At 38.5% G+C, this 21694-nt stretch overlaps 2 protein-coding genes across 5 annotated transcripts in view; one reads left to right on the top strand and one right to left on the bottom strand.

Annotated features, from left to right (window-relative positions):
• The first annotated feature begins 8061 nt into the window (after positions 1 to 8061).
• LOC129727383 (protein phosphatase 1 regulatory subunit 42-like) lies at positions 8062 to 14412 on the top strand. 2 transcript variants are annotated; one of them, XM_055685190.1, is made up of 6 exons: positions 8098 to 8212; positions 8288 to 8323; positions 8383 to 9046; positions 9348 to 9653; positions 9711 to 9948; positions 10007 to 14412. In XM_055685190.1, exons 3-6 carry the CDS (start codon positions 8966 to 8968, stop codon positions 10483 to 10485), a joined length of 1104 nt encoding a protein of 367 aa, XP_055541165.1. In that variant the 5' UTR covers positions 8098 to 8212; positions 8288 to 8323; positions 8383 to 8965; the 3' UTR covers positions 10486 to 14412. The 2 variants fall into 2 exon arrangements, with proteins under 2 accessions (XP_055541164.1, XP_055541165.1); XM_055685189.1 differs by having other exon boundaries at positions 8062 to 8323.
• Positions 10663 to 21694, bottom strand: part of LOC129727382 (protein daughterless) — a 65862-nt gene continuing 54830 nt past the window's right edge. Inside the window, exons 3-12 of one of the 3 annotated variants that reach the window (XM_055685186.1) lie at positions 19081 to 19362; positions 18832 to 19017; positions 18352 to 18765; positions 16580 to 16654; positions 15949 to 16252; positions 15792 to 15879; positions 15476 to 15589; positions 15269 to 15414; positions 15084 to 15199; positions 10663 to 14617 (exon numbers count right to left, since the gene is read on the bottom strand). In XM_055685186.1, the coding sequence (XP_055541161.1) occupies positions 14573 to 14617; positions 15084 to 15199; positions 15269 to 15414; positions 15476 to 15589; positions 15792 to 15879; positions 15949 to 16252; positions 16580 to 16654; positions 18352 to 18765; positions 18832 to 19017; positions 19081 to 19362 (1770 nt within the window). In that variant the 3' untranslated portion in view covers positions 10663 to 14572. The remainder of the gene's footprint in view (positions 14618 to 15083; positions 15200 to 15268; positions 15415 to 15475; positions 15590 to 15791; positions 15880 to 15948; positions 16253 to 16579; positions 16655 to 18351; positions 18766 to 18831; positions 19018 to 19080; positions 19363 to 21694) is intronic. The other 2 variants (XM_055685187.1, XM_055685188.1) reach the window with 2 other exon arrangements.

The following is a 21694-nucleotide window of genomic DNA, read 5'->3' as shown; positions in this document are numbered from 1 at the left end:
TTTTAACAAACCTATACTATCTTACTCTCTTGTTACACATTTTTCTTATAAACCAACTCCTCGCGGATAAATCAGTTTTTACTTCGAAAAAAAGACCTTAAAACTCTCGTTGTTTATCAACTGCATGCATAATTGGCACCAGTCGTATTGCATATTGAAGATCGATCTGTTCTCTAACCATGTTTGATAGTTTCATCGTTCATAGTTTCAAGTATAGTTGTGACGTTGTAATTAAAGTTTAGATGTCTGGTGATGCAATTATGTACAAAATAAAATATCATCATCAAAAAAAAAACTCAAATAAAATAAATTGTAATAAAAGATAATAGATATTCTCACGGGAAACATTTGATACCTACATTTTTTGAATACCGAATATCGCATATCAGTTTTTTTTAATAAAAGAACTTACTCAAACGATTCATTTCCATTCCAAATCTGTTCAGTCATTGATGCAACGCACATATAGACTGTTCCGAAAATTATAAATACATCTTCTTTCTTGAATAAACCAAAAAATACAGGATTTTTCGGGTCATTTTATTCTGAAATATAGATAATAAGTGTTTTCTTCCCAGTTTCAATTCAAGTTGGGATTATTTTTCGTAGGATACGCGTGTTCTCTAACTTTTCTCTTAACACTACTCATAAGCTTTTGCACAGTGTGTTCTCCGACCATTTTTACCACTTTGAGCCAATCTTTTTTAAATTTTTCAACATTGTCCACTGGTTTAACATATTTCCTCAGCTTTGCCTTGGTCAAAGCCCAAAAAGTTTCAATAGGGCGAATTTCAGGGCAGTTTGGAGGATTCATCTCCTTTGGGACACATGTGACATTATTTGTTTTATACCACCCTAGTGCATCCTTAAAGTAATGGCAGGAAGCAAGATCGGGCAAAAAGATTGGAGGATTGTTATGCTGCTTAACCACGGGTAACAACCATGGGCGCAACTAAGGAAAATTTCCTGGGAGGGGGCTAGTTTTCATGCATGTAATTTAAAAAAACAGAAAAAGGAGCTTATTTAATAATGCTTAAAATAGTGTCGTAACAGCAGCAAAAATCACTTCAAGATAGAATCTCCGAATATGTACTGAATATCTTGAACACAGTGTCAACGCCAACCTCTTTCAGCAACACTGATTTGATATTGAGGAGAGCCAGGTTTGGTAAATGGCTGCGCAGTGCTTTTTAACAGCACACCCGTCCAGTACGGGAATAAAATAGACCCCAGTGTGGTTCAAGGCATAATGCCCTATTCCTACCTCCACGTGTTACCGACTGAGATACGAGCAACCAGGGGAAAACCGGTGAACCGGTGGAAACTTGGTCGTATGCTGACAGGAAAGGGGTAGTTGTTCTCCTTAGAGAGCAGCTTGTCTGAACCCAACAGGCTAGGGGCGGCTCAAACAGCGACTGATCCGGACCGAACGGCTGAACTATGAAATGCGGTGTCTCGCCAGCTACACCTATGGCGGCAGCCCCATCGCGAGACTAAGCATCGCAGCCCTAGTAAGGCAGCATACTAAAATAAACATACTACGAAGAATCAAGAATACAAAACGAACCGGAAACAATAGGCAACGACCCAGCCGACGAAATAAGGACGACGATTAGAAGCTCGGTACATGTAACAGTAGATCGTTCAACGCACCGGATGTCGACTGGATTCTGCTGGATCAGCTAGAATCCCGCCACTTCGACATTGTTGCGCTCCAGGAGCTTTGCTTGAAAGGAGAGAAGGTGCGGTGGATTTGTGACCGCAAGGCACAGTACCACCAAAGCGGTGGCACAACCAATGAGCTTGGTAGCGGTTTTATAGTGCTGGGCAGGATGCAGAGTCGTGTTATGAAGTGGCAGGCAATCAGCGACAGGTTGTGTTTGTTGAGAATAAAAGGCTGGTTCTACAACTACACTATTCCCAATGTGCACTGCCCTCACGAAGGAAGACCTGATGTAGAGAAAGAAACGTTCTACGCATAGCTGGAGAAACTTTACGATAGCTGCTCGCGTAGAGACATCAAGATCGTCATTGGGGACATGAACGGAAGGAAAGACTTATATAAGCCGGTGATCGGCCCGCACAGCCTGCACACCGTGGCGAACGACAACGGCCAGCTATGCACCAACTTCGCAGCTTCCCGCTGGCAGTCCAAAGTCCCTTCTTTCCTCGACCAATGTACAGCAAAACAATTGACCACGTTCTCATCGACGGCTCGTTCTTCTCAGACATTACATACGTACGCACCAATCACAGTGCTGATCGGACATGACCACTTCGATACAAAAAACTACCAAACCCTGATATAACCGGTAGTCCTCTACGGAAGTCCTCTTGGTGTTTTCGAACGGAAGGTGCTGTGGACTATCTACGGTGGAGTACAAACGGACGACGGATAACGGCGCGACAGCGCATGAACCATTAGCTACAAGCGCTGTTTGGAGAGAACCCCATTGCGCAAGAGGCGAAAGACAACAGGTTGCGGTGGACCGGTCGAGTCGTAAGGATGCCGGACTTCTCTTAAGCAAACCCTACCGGCACCAGAAAGAAGGGGCGCAGCGTGCATGATGGCTCGACCAGATCGAAAGAGACTTGCAAGTGATGAAACGTCTGGGGAACTGGTGAAACACAGCCCAAAACCGAGTAAAATGGCGACAACTTCTTGATACAGCACGAGTTACTACAGCTCTTGTCTGACTGGTAAGATGAGTAAGAGAGCTAGGTTTAAGAATCGATCCTGGGTGCAGAACTAGTTCTTAGCCAATGACTGACGACATCTCAATTTGTGTTGATTTTGATGCTCTGGTAAGTAGTATGTAATGTATTTATATTGAATACAATCATTCTCTGGGAAATTCTAGGGAGGGCTTAACAATTTCTAGCCCCCCCGTAGTTGCGCCCATGGTAACAACCTTTTTGCAAACACTCTTTCACGTAAATTTTACCATTCATTGTGTCATTCGTAATGAATGGACGAGATATTTTCCCACATTCACAAATGGCCTGCCAAACCATTACCTTCTTGCCGAATTTTTCGGTGTAAATGGCTTTCACTGGTCCAGGGACATCCTTTCTCTTCGGTGATGTATAAAGTTGCGGTCCTGGCAGAGTCTTATAGTCCAGTTTTATGTAGGTTTCGTCATCCATGATAATACACCCCATTTTTTTGGTCAGAAGTTTGTCATAAAGCTTCCGAGCTTTCGGTTTCACAGATTCAGCTTGTTTTGGATTTCGTTTTGGCTGCTTCTGCTTCCGACGGGTCTGCAGACCCATTCTTCCCTTGGCACGCATAACGTTACTCGCCGAGGTTCCAAGTTTTCTCGCCACATCTCGTACTGATACTGAAGGATGCCGCTTGTAGTATTCCTTAACCTTTTTGTCCATTGTGGGATCAACAGGCCCGGGTTTTCTACCACGTCTTGGGGCATCAGTAAATGTGCACTCTTCACAATACTTCCGCAATGCGGTTTGAACTGCTCCGACACTTATACCTTCTTCTCTGGCTAATTTTCTTATAGAAAGACCACTCACGGTGCCCCATTTGTGCACAATTCGCTTTTTTTGCTCGGGAGAAAGACCGCGCATTTTCAAAATTTCGCACTAAATGTTAGAAAAAATGACAGCATCTGTTTCTTTTGGATGTAAACAACAGGACGCAGCCAACGTTTGGTTGAATACTGCACGTTATTTGAAATGACGGTTGATCGTAAGTGTATTTATAATTATCGGAACGGTCTACAGTAGTATTTCAGTCAAAAACCTGGCCAAAATACAAAAACAAAAATATCAGTGTACCTCGTGCTATGGATCCTTTTTGCATTCTCTGATACTTACTACGTTGTATGCTGGCCTTGTTGAATTCATCTGAATTGTTTACAAACCACTGTACTGCCGGTAACCGCAAGTCAGTCCCGTCTGTAATTTTGTCAATTTTGAGTTAGCATTGTATTTTGACCTAGCTTTGAGTATATTTTCAGATGTACCGATAACAAATAGTAGTTTGTTCAACAAAAGTGGAAATCAATACCAAGTCGAATTGTCACATTAGGCAAAGTAACCGCAAGTCAGTCCCAGAAGAAAAATAACCGAAAGTCAGTCCCGATTTACAAAAAAAAAAAAACATGCATAATACAACAGTAAAATGAATGGGGAGTAAAAGAGTGTTCGATACGACCGTTTAGATGAAAATAAGTTATCTAGTAATAATTATCAATTATTGGGATTATTTTTTAGTTTGAATTGGTGATGAATTTATGTGGAGCAATTTTCTGCTAATACGAATTCAAGTCAATTTTTTTTTCTTGGTTCGCTTCTTCGTGGATCTATCCGCAAAATCTTGAGTATCGAAAAAACTTCCATCAGAATCCAGGGAATCGTTTCAAGAAATCTCCAAAGGTGATGCTCGAACCTCAAATGGATTTGGATCATCTTGACATTTGTTGTCGGATGAACCAACTGCAGTCCTGGCTTCAGTTTCTTTATCCGAGTCCTCACCGGATAAGCTTTCATCGGTTCCGTACATCATGAGATTTTCCAACGTCGACATTTCTTAAAAGGTTCTCATGGACACAAACTTCCAAACAGCGAAGGATTGACAGTTTTCCACGGCAACGAATAACAACACGTCAACACGCACTATAGTTTCAACATGGCAATGCACAGTGGTCCAATAAGGCAAAAAGTGGAACTTAATTCCATAGCGCCTTTCAACTTCATCCTAGCTTAATAGTGTCTTCGGAGCAATTGTTTGTATGAATGTCCCGCATAATTGCAAATTAACAAAAAATATGGAAAGTTTACTATACTAAATATTAAAAAATCAACTTTTTTGTGTTACGAGATAGAAAAATAGTTCATTCACCAAAGTTATAGAAAATTCAAAAATATGAAACTTTGTTGAACAAATGAAAATCCTATCTCTTTTCGGTACAAAGTTATAAAGTACACTGCATGGAACTTATTTAAAAGTTAGTTTTTTGTACTTAACTTTTGTTAGTTGCATTTTACACGAAAGTGTAGTTCGGAGGAATTATTAGGACACACAAAACACACATTTTTGCCGAAGACCATATATCTCCAGGACTTTTCCTTACAAAGTTACATCATATTTTAGCTTATTTTTTCGATAACTTCAAGAACGTATAGGTTAAAAAGGGGCAAGTGGAATCATGATGTCAATATTTTTCCTTGAAGTTAAGCTGAAGTACTATAAACTTCTTTAGATTCCATTTGTCCCAATCCACTCATTTTAGAGTACGGCGAGCATATGTTACAGTAGGTTTTCATATATTAAATTAACTAACTTTTTTGTGTTAAGAGATAGAGGAATGGTTTATTCGGCAAATTTTTAGAACATACAAAAATATGAAACTTTGTGGAACAAACAAAATTTCTATCTTCATTGGGAACAGAGTTACAGAGTATTTCATGTAAAAGTTACTTAAAATTTAGTTTTTTGTATTTAACTTTTGTTAGTTACATTTTACAAGAAAACGTTGTTCTAAAGAAGCATTTGAGCATACAAAACACACGTTTTTGTTGAAGGCCACACATCTCCAGGACTTTTCCTTACAAAGTTATAGCGCATTCCAGCATATTTTTTCGATAACTTCAACAACGTATAGAATAAAGATTAGGTGGATTGGGACGGATGTAACTTATAGTAGTTTTGAGCATTTAAGCTAAACTTTGAGAAAAAGAATTGACATCATGATTCCACTTGCCCCTTTTTCCTTTATACGTTCTTAAAGTTATCGAAAAAATGTGCTGAAATGTACTATATCTTTGTAAGGATAAGTCCTGGAGATGTGTGACCTTCAACAAAAACGTGTGTTTTGTATGCCCAAATGCTTCTTTAGAACAACGTTTTCTTGTAAAATGTAACTAACAAAAGTTAAATACAAAAAACTAACTTTTAAGTAACTTTTACATGAAATACTCTGTAACTCTGTTCCCAATGAAGATAGAAATTTTGTTTGTTCAACAAAGTTTCATATTTTTGTATGTTCTAAAAATTTGCCGAATAAACCATTCCTCTATCTCTTAACACAAAAAAGTTAGTATATTTAATATATGAAAACCTACTGTAACATATGCTCGCCGTACTCTAAAATGAGTGGATTGGGACAAATGGAATCTAAAGAAGTTTATAGTACTTCAGCTTAACTTCAAGGAAAAATATTGACATCATGATTCCACTTGCCCCTTTTTAACCTATACGTTCTTGAAGTTATCGAAAAAATAAGCTAAAATATGATGTAACTTTGTAAGGAAAAGTCCTGGAGATATATGGTCTTCGGCAAAAATGTGTGTTTTGTGTGTCCTAATAATTCCTCCGAACTACACTTTCGTGTAAAATGCAACTAACAAAAGTTAAGTACAAAAAACTAACTTTTAAATAAGTTCCATGTAGTGTACTTTATAACTTTGTAACGAAAAGAGATAGGATTTTCATTTGTTCAACAAAGTTTCATATTTTTGAATTTTCTACAACTTTGCTGAATAAAATATTCTTCTATCTCTTAACACAAAAAAGTTAATTTTTTTAGTTTTAGTATAGTAAACATTTCATATTTTTTGACAATTTGCAATTATGCGGGTCATTCATACAAACAATTGCTCTGAAGATACTATTAAGCTAGGATGAAGTTGAAAGGCGCTATGGAATTAAGTTCCACTTTTTGCCTCATTGGACCACTGTGCAATGTGACTGACTTGCGGTTACTTTTCTCTTCGGTGTGGAATGTAACGGCAAGTCAGTCACACTCAAGGTTTTTATCATAAAATCAATTATATCAATGGTTTTTACAACGTAATTAGTGCGGGCTAGTATGCTAACTATATTTTAGCATGAATATTGTCAAAATAATTCATCTTAAATAAGTGATAACTGAGCGTGAATGAAATATCTTTCGAAGCTGTTTTCTCGTTTTAACATTTTTACAGATGGGACTGACTTGCGGTTACCGGCAGTGTAGCTATCATAACCTTGGTGTTTCTTAAGCGCATGAATAAGTCACAAATTGTTCTACGAAAAAAAAAACTTCCACTGATGTTATTATAACTTTAAAGTGATTCTTGTATGCAAATTTGATATGGGCGGTGACAATAAAGGTTTGTTAAGTAAATTTATACTGGTGATGTGTTGTATAGGTTGAAAAAATTGCATCGAAACAAGGCCTTGCCATACACGTGTTTTTTAGTCTCTGTTGCTCAACAAAATTTTCACAAAAAGGGATTTTTGTTTGGGTTCCCAGCAAGTCCCAGCAAAAATTCACCCACCATTGGAAAGGTTGTGTGTTTCTGAATAAGTACCAGGAAGAAAATCTGCCCCATCCTCACCCATTCGTAATTGCGATCAATGTGAATTTGGAACGTTCAGATTTGCTGATTTTTATTTCTATTGAATGAGTGCATTGTCATACATCGATTGTAAAAATTTAATTTTTTTTTTATATTGTGTGATAACTTGCCGAGCTTTTTTCAGAAATACCTTATCCGGGTTGATTACGCACTCTAACATTCGATTGATAAAAGGTTTCTGTTTCTGAAGAAAATAACTTGAAGAAACTCTCAAGTATTACCACAAGATATATAAACAATGATCGCAGTGGTCCAAATCTTACAGAAAAATCCTCAGATGTCCTCTTAAAAAACACTCGATCTTTAAGATGTCAACTGATTTGCTTCAAAAGTTAGTTTAAACAAAAATTGCCAGCTTCGCAAAACAAGAAAAATTGTTGAGCCCAACCATAAAATTGTAAAGTTGGTCAGAAGCTTCGCATTCATGTCGTCCAAGCAAAGCATTGATTGCAGTGATCGATTGCGTCTCTTGAGCAGAACGCAAATGCTAAGAGAAAATGTACCATTGGGTGAATTGTGTTACGCAGTTCCCAATTGGAACTTTTCAAGACTCTACGTTTTCCAACATTATCAAGAGTGTTACTGGGCCCATAGTGCCATCATAGTGGAGTGAAACACGTCGGACCTCTGATAAGAGAATGCCAGCTTAGAAACTTCCGATAGTGGAGAGATAAGAAAGAGAGAAGAAGTTCAGAGTTGGAAATGAAGAGAGATATATGTAGATGAAGATATAGTCTAGAGTTGGTAGAGTGACAACGTGCTTAACATAAAATTTATAATCTAAGGATCAATTTGCCCTCCGTATTTTTTCATTGATATTTACAAAATATATTGAAGTGCTATTACGCAGGTGAAGTTTTAAGAGAATTAACAGGTACCGTTTATTTAATCAAAAAATCTACTTACCGCTTGTAACCTTCGGTAGACCGGAACCTAGAATTGTTAGAAGAACACTGAAAATGTAAGAATAAATTAAAATACTTACCCTACCCTTAACTAAAACAAATAAATAAATTACAGCTTTGTAGCTGCTTAGTAAGCAACTGAAAAACAGTGTCTATTCTGTCTGCCGTGTTACAACAAAGAGCATATCAGACGATCCTTCTAAAGCTAATGATTCAAAAGACGCTTGAAGAGCAGCATAGTCTATTACTGGCAAAAAAGTATACACCAGAACGAGCTCTTACTATATTCGATATTTTTTTTTTAATTCGAGCAGAGCAGAGGAAAGTTCCTATATCTCTGCTAGGTGATCTAACTTGATGAAATCTTGTTAATAATAAGTTTTTATGTCTAAATATATAGCTCAATAGATATAAAACCACTTTTCGACACATTTGCTATCTGAAAACTCATTAGAATAGTTTTGGCCAGGCTTTTGTTCTACGTACTCCTATGTGCAACGGTCTAATACGCTGCAGTCGGCAGAAAGGCCTCAATAAATGCGTCTATATTGGCGGCATAGCAACCGTTACTAATTTGGCCAGTGAAATGCTGTTTATAGGCATCTGAAAATTTCACACGCAATTTCATTGCCGTTTCCGGTCCAACCCAAGCGAATGTAGAAAAAACTAGTAATTTTTGACCAGTGGAGAGCATAGTTATGAAACAAAAGAAAGCAACTAAAAAAGCTAGCAGTAATTTAACTCATATATATTTGAACGATAAGAACATCACTCAAATTGTAAGTATATATTGCACAAATCATCCATACGTAACCAACATACATACGACATTAAGGACAATAGCGTGAAAGTTTAAATTCATGGTCGAGTCAACGAAAACGACATGCTCTAATTTTGTTACATGTGAGGTGAACGTTTCAATGCTAACGCATATTAGAATTTGATATTGAATAGTGTTGAATCTTTCTTTTAAATTTACTTGACAGGCAGGTAATTATTGCTTTTTCTGCCCATACAGAAAACCAATGATTTATAGCTTTGTTTGGCAAGCAATAATATTTCGTTTATTGTCTTTTCTAGTCAAATATCTATCCAACCAAACGAATCCAGGTGCTTTACTTACACAACAACCAGATATCACGGATCGAAAAGCTCGGAGCTTTCGCACACCTAACTCATCTGTACCTGCAATGGAACAACATTCGACGGATCGAAAATCTAGACGCTCTCAAGAACCTAAAGCAACTTTATCTCGGTTACAACAAAATTACTCGAATGGAAAACTTGGACAACCTCAAAAGACTAGAGCAGGTTCACATTGAACGGCAGCTACTGGACGGGTCGACGCGTTTCGAGTTCGATGAGGACTGTGTGAGGGCATTAGCAGTGAGTATTAATGATTCAATTCACAGCTTGTGTATTTCAAACTCCTTTCCAACGTAGAACCATCTAAAAGTACTGAACATCAAAAAGTTACGGCTCACAGACATGCGATGGTTAGAGCCTCTGTGGAAATTGGAAGTTCTGTTGGCTTCTGAAAACAATTTTAAGTCTACTGAGGATGTTACTCCTGCCATCAGTGCTTTATATTCGCTGCGAGTTTTAGATCTTCAGGGTTGCCTGGCACAAAAGGACGTTCACTACCGTGAAAAGGTCACTGCAGCCGCGGGGCACAAATTATGTAGGTTTTCCTACTAATGAACGACGACAATCGTTTTTCTAAATTTTCTTCCTTCCAGTGCTACTAGACGGTAAGATGATATCGCAGTCGACACGTAACTTCATCAAAAATTTTCAAACTATTAAGCTGGAGAAAAAACGACGTGCCATGACCAATGCTGAAGAAAAGGCCAAAACAGCGAACACATCCAAAAGTTCGGTGGATAGCAGTAGCGGCAGTGATTCGATTACAACTACTGGCCGTCACTTTCCTGCAGCCAATTCGCTATTTCAGTTGTCTTCCAGGCGACCGGCAGTTCAGCGAATTCTACGCAAACCGGTGATGCGTTCACCTGTGCTGATGAAAACTATGTCCGCCCACTTTGGAGACGAATTGCCCGTACGGGATTTTACAGTTCGTCTTGGCAGGAACAACGTGTCCAATGGTGATCAGTCCGCTGTAATGCTGCAAGGTAGAATAATAAAGGCTGAAGTCCCGGCGTTCAAGGAGAAGATTCGAACTCAGCGGAAGGTGCAATCGTTGCCGTCCATCGACTAACATCTGTAGTTCATATTAGTTGTGATTTTTGGTAGTCGGTTGTGGTTGGTCCGGTAGTAAGGAACATGGATTGATTAGATATCAGGAGTTACTCAATTTCGATTACAACCGAAATCCGTTACATTCATCATCACTTTAGTTATTCTTCAAAACCATTCCAACAAAATTCAGTTCGGATTATTATGGAAAAATGGCACATTTATTTTTATAACATAATATACACTGTGATCTGATTTTTTCCTTACTCTTTTGTGGCATTTACAGCATTTCTCCGTCATTTCCAATCATTTTATACTAATTTTCATTGTTTTACTTGCAATTTGTAGTAACACAGAAACTTTTCATTTCACGTTAAATATTTCTGCATGATTTTAGTTTTTTTTATTTAGAGCTTCATTCTGTCCTCGTTTGCTGTTCTTCTAATCTTAAAAGAGATTTTGAGTGAAATAGATGCAAATTTTTTTTTCTGCTTATATTCTAGACGTGTTTGATACTGAACATTTTCCATCGCATTTGTTTGCTGCTGTGTAACTTTGGATTATTATTTGTCACTGGTTGTTGGCTTACATTTTAGATAGATAGTGATTCATTTGTGTCTATTGGTTGTCTATTCAACACATACAAAAAAAAACAAACTCAAACAACAGAAAGGAAAATTAATATAAAACAATATGAAAATTTATGCCAACCAAATGAGTTGTGCCTCTCTGTTTTCGTTCACTAGGATTGCTCTTGGTTTCTTCGTCGAATGGGGGTTGAAAAGGGTAAGCACAGAATTACGAAACACATTCTTCCCCTATCAAGATCAAAAAGTGTCGAATAATGTCTACCCTTAAAAAAATTTACTCTAGCTTCACGTCCGAATACAAAACGTTATAAAATATATATAGTTTTTCCCATAAAAATACCTTTTCGTTCGCGACTTTTGGTCGTCGTCTGCACGATTTTCTGCTCATTCTTCGTGTTTTAAAATTAAGTTAATAAAAATAAACGTTTAAAAGTATGTGGAACAAAAAAAAAGAAATATTATGCTTTGTATGATTTTTCCGCTTTACTTCATCTTTATTATATTTTATACAATGAATAATACAGTTTTCTATCTTAACTCTTTCTTTCTCTGTGATTTCTTAGCGTACGCATGAAAAATATTGATTTCGTTCATTCTTGAGACTTTTAGCACGTTGTATCAATTGTTTACTTCTTTACTAAGTTAACGCCGCGCTACTTCTCGAAAATAAAATAAAACTACCGATATAAAAGCTACAGATAAATTTAAAAAAAGAAACTAAAATAAAATTAAAAATAACTAATGATAAAATTTTCCTATGCTTTGCTGCTTGCTGTTCTATATAGCGTTTGAAATAATATAAATCTGCTCTGTTTCCTGTCATCTACTTAGTAAACTAACTAAAAAAAATTAAGTAATTTTCTCACGAACAATACCGGTTGAGAAAACAAACCGCTTTTTTGGGGAAAGCGAAACTAGCTTCCGATTTTCGGAAAAGACTTTGAAATCTTTAGTTTCTAACTGTGATGCTTTTGTGTGAGTCCGTGTAGCTACCATTGAATTGAATATAATTATCTTACTGAAAATACATTGTCGTCAGTACCGAATGGACAATGCACTTCTGCCTCGGAGAAAAAATAAACAAAAAAAAAAGGGGTTGCCTTCTACTCTTCAACATAACACGCACCATCTTCAACTGTTACAAATTTCCTTGCATAGATTTATATTTGCATGTACAGTGCACAAAAGTGTTGTTTCGGGTTGTAACTATCGGTCTGGGGCCGGCATTAATTTAATATATCACATGAAATTATTTATCTCTTGGTAAGAAAAAAAAAAACAAAGAAACGGATTACTGGGCAATGAACGATAACAGAAGCTTCGGAAATATTTCCATGTTTGGAAGTATTGTTAAGCAATGTGATTCAAGTGTAAGAGTTAAAACAGATATATTTTTAGATTTGAATTTGTTTTGGGAAATGAAGAAAACGTGCCAAACTTTCCAAAGCAATCTAACGAAAATAATTCAAACGTTGTCAATAAACCATCAGCGCCATTTGCGAACCAGTAAGATAAACAATACTTAGAAACATGAGAATGTTTTCACAAAGCTTCAATTTCCACTGCAAATGTTCTCTACCGAATTCCAGTTCTTTTTTGTTTGCTGGAAGTCTAACACTGCTAGTTAGCGCAGATGCTTCGTTAGGTAAACGAAATAAAATAACTAACACTAATAGCAGAATAACTCAGCAAAAATTATTATACTTTTTTTTAAGTATGATTCCAGTTCAGATGAAGTACAGAAAACTCAAATCGATTGGTGGACTGCAGGAAGCAGACTTTAGTAGTAGGGAATCGACAGACACCGAGAAATTTAACGATGAAAAATTTTTTTTTTGTACAAAGTCTAAATATAAGTAAAAATGGGTTCAAATAAAGCTAGTATAATGATATACAATCGTGCACCAAAACAACCCAAAAGCTTTCAAATTTAACAGCTGATCTACGCCTAAGCATGTCATGTTTCGTCAGAGCTTGTAGCTTCCTTTAAACATGGGACAATTATGCGTAGAATCACATTTGAGGCATGCTATGGTGACGAAATGACCACGAGGAATAAGGAAACTAGCAATCTGTGAAATAAGGTGAAATCAAACCAAAATTCAACAGAAAAAAAAGTTCAAAATATCAGAATTAGTTACCTACAGCACAGCATAAGTATGCTTAGCGCTATTGCTTCACACCATGGAATTGATTTTTCAGTCATGCGATTGTTGATTTGGAGGGTGATTCTGCTTTGATTGCTTAAGAATTTTGGCTTTCTCAGACTGAGCACTGACTCTTTTTCTCAAATATATGAAGACGGAGCACAATACTGTTTAATTCTTGGTGAGCTTTTTTATGAAGCGAGAAGCGAAACACTTGTTTCGAGTGTTATTTCTACGGCTGATCGAGATTACTATTTTAAATTTTATTATCATCTCTTTATTGCAACAACTCGATGGAAAAACTGGGGTAATAGATATGATAGAAATACACAACTTTTAACTGGGATTAATACCAACTATACGATGAACAAAAAATTTATCAATACTGTTGAAACATAGTCAAGTTATTGGACTAAAGAATGATAATAAACTCAAAAGAGTTATGTTCTGCTGAAATAGTATAAGTAGAGTCTTGTTACCTTCTACCGTGAGGCAAAAATAATTCAGAGTCTACTATCTAACTACAAAATAAGATTGTGTGTTGATCACATTGGCTAGCACATATCTTTTAAACTCCACTTTTTGATTCATAAAATGTTACCAGCATAACATACTCAATTTGAAGAAAAATATATGAACGCCAATTTGAAAAAGAAACAATCTCCAATTGTTATTATTTACAACCAAATTCACACCTTTTTAAATAGTTTAAACTCAATCAGCCGGAGAAATTACGAAACTATAACAGCACGCTAGCCTTTTCAATGTGTGTGTGTGTGTTTGTGATGTTCATATATATAGGTTGAACTATAATAAGTTTCCACTCAATTTCTCATCAAAAAAATCACCGTTCTACTAGTTGTACAGTTACTGCCAGCGGTGCAAACGAATTGCCATTTTGATTGATATTTTTGCTAACTTCTTGTGATAATAAACTGCTCGGTTTCTGCCTATTCTCTATTGTTATTGCCCGTCGATTCCGGTGCATACATAAAATACCTGTGGTTTACAATTTTTTTTTTCGTTTGAGCTATAATAACAAAACTTTCTTTTGTTTCTTTTACGCGCGCTCTAGTGTTGTGATATGAATGGACGCATTACACCCACACACGTGTTCGTTAGTGAAATGTGTGTGTGCGCATGTAACGTGGTCTGCCTCATGTTTCTGCTGTTAATTGAATACACGCCTACCGTCTATACATTTATTATTATTATGATTTTGGGACACAGTCACATTCCACCAGGGTTTTTTTTTTTCTCACAACCACATCCACCAGTCCACGCATTCGCACGATTCACCTACGGCTGTATATGTACATGTGTGCTGCTGCTTGCTGTGCTATCTCCGTACTAAATTATTTAAGTTATTATGCTATTGTGGTGGCCCTGGGTTGTGAGGAAGATTTGGCGGCGGGCCCTGTTTAACCACAAACCCACACGATACGGACATGCGAACCCGCACGCAATGTTCGAGTGTACGTGTGACGTTTATTGGTGAGTGTGTTCAGGTTTGATTTGCAGTGGTGATAGTTGTAATAGTGATAATAGTAGAAGTAAAAGTAGTAGAAGTAGAAAGTCGATTGCATGCACATTGTTGTTGGTTGTTGGTTAGCAGCGCAGCCGAACCAATAGCCAGTGTTTGTTTTCACGTGGAAGGAGGGTACGCATTACACAAAAACGTTGGAAGAAATTAGAGAAGAAAAATTATGCTTTTAACATTACAGTCGATTCGCTAATGCTGGTTGCACACAATTTTGCTGGTCTCTCTAGTGGTAGTTTTTGTCTGTACTCTTTTGCCAAATGTAGCGAAAATAGTCAATTTCTGTTCTTGATTGCCGCTCTAGGGACCGCTCTCATTCTCGCTCTTGCTTGAGGTTACTTACGGGTAGTGACGGGTAGGGCGTCTGGTGCAGTATGTGAGGGGGCAGTTTGGGACCGTCCTCCGCTTTTTCCTCCTCGCGCCGCTTTAGGCAAGCAGCTTTCGGGTTGAGGTTGCGTTCTAAAATAGTACATTAATGTGATAAAGTAAACTCAGCACGATTATAGAGAATCATCATTCCATATTTACCGCGCACTTGCTGCTCCAGCGTCATAATCACCTCGACGGCCATGTTCAGGATGCCGAGCTTGGTCTGTGGCTTATCGGACTTCAGATGGGACATACACATGCGCCCCAATTCCTTCAGTGCCTCGTTGATGTCGCGAATACGTATTCTGTAAATTGAAAAGCAAGATGATTCGTTTAACCAACATCGATTGCAAGTCCTATACTAACCTTTCACGGGCATTGTTGGCCTGCCTTCGTTCCTTCTCCTTTCGATCCTTTGTCACCGGATCTATATCGTCATCATCATCGTCATCTGCACTGGAACAACTACGCGAAGTTTTACTAGTAAGGTTCAAGCAATTACGAGTAGATGAAATGCAAACCAAACGTAGACACACAAACGTAACAAATGAGCAATGAAATGAAAAAGAAAAGAAAAAGAATTAACTTACTAAGTCTAATAAAAAAACCAAATTCACGGCAACTCAACAGTTTGAAAAACAAAATCGAAAATCATCAATTTTCTACACTACTTTATACTTACTATTTCCGCTGTCGCTTGGCTCCCTTGGACGATCCCGTTACCGAACTGCTCGGCTTGGTGTCCGAATCTGGCGGTTCCTTGCGTTTCTCTGAAGAAAGCAAATGAAGGTCATTCGTTAGTTTCAACATTCGTTCAACAACATTGTTTGCTAACTGACTCGTATTGACCGCGATGGGAGTGTTTGGTAATCTTTCCGTTTTCACTGGTACGAGCCCACTCGCGACAGCTGCCGACGGCGGCAAATCATTGGTCGCGTCCGGGTGCAACTGAGAACTACCGGGAGGTCCTATAATCGATGACCCTGCACTGCCACCACCACCGCCACCAACGACGCCAGCACCGGATGCACTACCGTACGGTGAGCTACCGTCCAATGAAGAGAGCGACACACCGACCTGCGGTTCACAGTGATTCCGCAGGATGTTGATCGCATCGTCTAGGCGCTCCTCCATGCGGGTACCCTGGAAGAGCAGAACAAACGAAGCGCAGACGTATATGAATATTAGCAAACACAATCAACAATTTTAATGTTATTACATATTTTACAAAATTTAGCGAGGGATCCTGGTCGACTCGGAAAAAAATTCTCAACGGAAAGATGTTTATTTCCAATAAAGTTTGGAAAAGAAACTAATAAAGGAATCATTTTTACTTGTAACATAAGTTTTAAGACAAAGTAACGTCTCTTCTTAAACGCACTGTAGAAGTTAATCAGCATCTTTCCCTGTTTTTTTGGGAGGATGGATTACTTTTGGCTCGATTCAAAATAAACAATAAAATTCACTTACCGTTCCATTCTCAGAGTGTTCTCTAAGTAGTGACACAATTGCGTCGTCCAGCGGTTGGATCTCGGGCGAGTTAGCCTATAGACACGATTCGACGGTTGGAGAGATACAAAAAAAGAGAAACACAAGAAAAAAATAAAAAACATGCATCAACAGAAACGTTCGTAAAAAGGAAAAATGAAATGCTAACGAAAACAAGCGTTGTGCAGTACTATTTAAAAGATTAATGAAAGCTGATTTGCAAACCATAACGCAATCATATATTCCCTCACAGTTAAATAGGAAAAAAATGACACCAAATACGACAAAATTTACACGAATTACCGTGATTCTTCACTGTAGGATGTTTCATAATATTAAATACTAAAAAGCATAAAAACAGCACCACGTTACAGTAGAAAAATGTATAGAAACCATCAAGCTAAATGTAACACGAAGCTGAACGCAATTAATTAAAACGGATTATCCGCTAGTAGTTATCAATTGTTTTGTGCTACAGTTTGATGAAGCGATCTCGAAAACTATTTGAAGAACAGTGCGAATCTAAGCTTAGCTTTTCCAGCTTTATAGATTGCGTCTTGTCATAGGATATCCTTTTCAAAAGCACGTCAATGTAACGGGATTTAAAAACTACAAATTTTGTTACGCGGGAAAGACAAATTACTTTTTGATTTTTAAATAGCATTTATCATCACAGTTTCTGAAGAAAAATATGTGATTTCATAAATCTTATGTCGAATTCAATTTTGCGGTGTAGTTAAACCAAAACTACTTTTTTTTGCAACGTCTACGCCTTAATGATAACGAGCCACAAAACATGTAAAAAGTAGGAGGTTGTATCCTAGACACGACCGCATAAATGACGTAGAACTACGTACACTATTAACAAATGCATTGAGTGTTTCATTACCCTAGTAACACAACTGGTTTTATTGAAGTTTCATAGCGCTTTTTTGGCTGTATTGAGCGCTATGAAACTTTGATAAAACCAATATTTTTACTTGGGTAATGAGTTATAATGTCTACTAATGAAGGGTCGTGAATCTCGTGAACCGGATTCAGCAGTTAGCAGAGCGTGCCAAGTTAAAAACCATACACAGCACACACACACACAAATCATACCATATCATAGACACACACTCATCATACCATACACACATCATACCATATCATACACACATCACACCATATCATACACACATCATACCATATCATACACACAGCAAGCAAGCGACCAATCAGCGGACGTTATTTCTATTTCAACAAGGCTTGACAATTTTCAATAGTGCAATAGTTCGTAGATTCAAACAACATTTTTCTGCATTTGGCAGATGCGTGTATAATTTTCCAATCGATTGCTGCAAGAATGAAGAAAATCGGTTGAAAACCAACCGACCTATAAGCATTTGAAAAGGGACAAATTTCGTCCCAGTTTTTCAGTTTGCATCCCTGTGTGGTATGCTAAAGTAAAACGTAGTTCTACGTCAAAAACCAATTTTATAAATAGCAGCGAATGGCAAATTAAAAAAAAAGAAAATTGATTCAACTTTTGTAGAACAGTCTAATCAAATATAGGTACAAGCTTCGAGAAGTGACAGTTATTTGCTCATCATAGAGCAGACTGAATTACACTAATCATTTTTTTTTCAGAAAACAGCAAATCCGTCAATTCAACATAACACCGACCAAACAAAAGCAACACACTAAGATGCACAGAGGAAAAAACATTCACTTGGGACAGGCACCCGCACAACTGTAACGTGAACGACATTTACCATGTGCTGTAGACCCCGATGCACCAGCTCCGGAGCGTAGGAACCGTTCGGCAGGCCGTTCAGGGCCGCTGCTGCTGCCGCTACGGCCGCTGATCCGGCTGCAGTACCGGGGTTATTGTTGATCACAGGATTAATTTGTTGCCAGGGGCCTGCAGCGGCTGCTGCTGCTGCAGCTGCGGCCGCCGCGGCCACTGCCGCTGCCGACGACGCTGAGGCCGACGCACTGCTGGACGATCCGGGAGCAACCGCGCCACCGTGTAAACTAGCGACCGAGGATTGCTGCTGGGCAGCGGCCGCCGCTGCTGCTGCCGCTGCGGCCGCCTGTTGTTGCTGTGATGTTAGTGGAGGAGGTGAATTCACTGGTGTAGTTGGATTCGAGCCGTAACTGCTGATACTTTGATCAGTTGGATACATCTATTGGGGTGTTTTGGGAAAGACATTGGTACATGAGGAAGATTTTAACAGTATTCTTGAACTAACCGTTTTCAGCGCATTGCCGACAAGTGTATCATTTTGTACAATTGGACTATGTTGTGCATGTTGGTTGTGATGGCCAGCGATTGCGTTATAGATTGCAGGTGAATTCTGTCCCTGGGGACCGATGGAGGGTATCTGTGCGGTATTTCCCCTGAACGTGCTCATCGGTGGAAGTGATTGGGTTTGATTCTAAAATGAAATAGTTAGTTAGTGATGCTTTTTTCTCTAATTAAATACACATTCAATATTTACTTGGTTCAGGTGTCCATCCATGTGAGAAACGCCGACCGGCGACATTGCATACTGATCATGGCTGTGCTGTGGACCGCCGAGATGCGCCCCATGGCCAACATTGTGATATGCGGCACCAGCTGAATGCGGTGCGTATGCACCACTGGACGACGACGGGTACCAAGACCCACCGGGAGCATCATAGTACGCTTCAGGTTGATAGAGGGCGCCACCCGCCTTTGGCGAGGTGTACCTTTGCCCTCCAGACACTGGGCTTTCGTGAGTATATTCCTCTGGTGTGTACTGAAATTGAAAGGAAAAAAAAAGCAAAATGATATATTATTAGTTAGATATTCTGGGGAACATCGAGGGTGGTCTGATATCGCTAAAGCGATGACAAGCTACCCAAAATAAGGTATCAAATCACGGACTCACTGATTTCATCGCTACTTCAGTGTGCTTATCATGCTTTAGCGTAACTCAATATGCTCCTTTGGGTTTACTTTCAGCAGCCAGACTAACAATTTCCAAAACTGCAGTCTCCGTTCTCTTCCGTTTCTTTGCTGTAACTAGTCGAACTGTCTTGAAAGCTCCATTTACGATCATCAAATTTCGTGTCTTCTTTGAATGTTCATTCTATGTTTAGTCTGTACGGTTTTTTTTTTGTTATGCATGCTTCTTCCCGTGGACATGAGGTCCTTCAACTCTATTTGTTTTCTTTTTTGTAAATTTTACGTAGAACGACGTACGCTTTCGGTGAAAATGTTACTGCGGATGTGTGTATGCATTGTACGAGCAGCACACAAGCCTGTTACCAATCAAGGAAACTTGCTCATTTAGAAATTTCGAATGTTGATTTTCTGTGTGAGTTCCAGAATAGCGTTTTTCAACTTGAATCCATTTGTTGAAGCTACTGCTTCTCTACGATATAAGCATCATTTTTGCTCACGGGTTAAATAGTATACGAAAAACTGCGTTTTTTTTTCAAATCGGCTTAGCGAAAACTCCTTGAGTTATATACTTTACTATCCATTTAATTAGATATAGAAGCAAGTAGGAACTGTTAAAGAATTTCGACAAAACATATTTTAACTTATCACAGCTCATAAATAATAGCGAGCTTACAACGCAGAAGCATGGTTCCTAGAATGAAACCCAGGCTTCGGTGCTACTCAACTGTTCGTGTCTGGCTTCTTTACTGAGCTATTTGAATACGGTAAAGATCAGTGATTGATGAACTAGAAGCGTATTCAGTCACTCACTGTTTAGCCAGCCAGCAGCCAGCAGCCAGCAGCAATCGCCATTTATAAAATCTCTCTTCGGATAGAATCATTAACGCGAACGATCATCGGCGCGTTTCTTCTGGAACAAAGAATCAAAAACTGCGAAAAGATCATCGCGCCAATAAATCTCTAACGAGCATTATATTTGCCTTGGTGGTGAGATGCAGGGTACGCTACGCAGCGCACCGACGCCCATCTCGAAAGTGGTAAACCTTGGGATTCATAAACCGCCTCGATCCTTTACGTCTCCCCCGGTCGCGCGCGTCTCGATTAAGCTGTGAAAAATTGGCATTTAAACAACAAAGCCGCCTCGGTGATTGCAACTAGACAACCTAGTCGAAAGAAGGGCGAGGCAAGGTTAGTTTCTTTTCGTTGGGGAAAACGTTACCAATTAATGATTTGCATTTGAAAAACCGCTCAAAATATTTGACCAGACCTATACACAGTTTATTTGCGAAGGAAGGTAATTTGATTCGACACAAAGCCGAGAGTTACAAGTTCGAGACAGAGGCCATCAATCTTACTTAAACCTTCCTGTACTAAATCATTTTCTCTAAGTTTGGAAACGGATATCTAGAAACTATAAATTTCGTTGCCATCATCTAAATATTATCACTTTTATATATCTTCCCCCAGTTGCGGCAAATAGTGAACGCTATGGATCGCTCGGCTAGCAGAGGAAAACCGAGCGGGATGAAAGAAAGAGAAAAGAGCATCAGAACGAGGCTAATTTGTGTGTTCGAAGTAAATTCGCAGTATACGTGCGTGATGCGTGCAAAACTGTCTCACGTACGTGTCGCAATTTGGTTAGAACTTAAGGGCGAATTGTTTTAAAATAAATTGCCCTCACAAAAGTAAATGCGAGAGAGTAATACTTGCACAAGATTGATTCTTGCGGTTCTTGCGGATCAGCAACATCGTGAAAGCAAACGTGTTCTGCTTGCGTCTTTACTACGAATTCAGTTTTATTACAAGTAACACAAGCGGTTTTTGAAAAATATGACGATGTAAATAAAAAAGAAGGGTATCAGCTCTTTTATCGTCCGGTTTGCCCCATCATCGTCCGAGGAGTAATGAAGTCATAGAGAGCTAATCATTTGCAGAAAGTTGCTTTGCAATATGAAAAACCATCATGCAAAAATTTGTTTTAATCTTAGATAGCGTCAAGGGGGTACCCATGACGATAATAGAACAAACCTGACGATAATAGAGCTGATACCCTGATACATTATGAGCATTGTTTTTGATTTTTGTCGTTTTTCACATTGATAAAAATATTAACTTTTTTATTTTTTACACACGCCTAACCATAAATTTGACTAAAAACTATTGGACTTGGACTTTTAAATGAG

The sequence above is a fragment of the Wyeomyia smithii genome, chromosome 3 (assembly GCF_029784165.1).
Source record: "Wyeomyia smithii strain HCP4-BCI-WySm-NY-G18 chromosome 3, ASM2978416v1, whole genome shotgun sequence".
Classification (NCBI taxonomy): Eukaryota; Metazoa; Arthropoda; class Insecta; order Diptera; family Culicidae; genus Wyeomyia; species Wyeomyia smithii.
The sequence above is the reverse complement of the archived record's forward strand: the minus strand, read 5'-3'. Positions and strand labels throughout refer to the sequence as shown.

Bases quoted from the DNA above. Each gene is read 5' to 3' on its own strand.
- LOC129727383 (XM_055685189.1), top strand. From the start codon at position 8,966: ATGAAACAAAAGAAAGCAACTAAAAAAGCTAGCAGTAATTTAACTCAT. The intron at 9,654-9,710 runs GTGAGTATTAAT...TTTCCAACGTAG, and splicing joins ACTGTGTGAGGGCATTAGCA to AACCATCTAAAAGTACTGAA. The intron at 9,949-10,006 runs GTAGGTTTTCCT...TCTTCCTTCCAG, and splicing joins AGCCGCGGGGCACAAATTAT to TGCTACTAGACGGTAAGATG.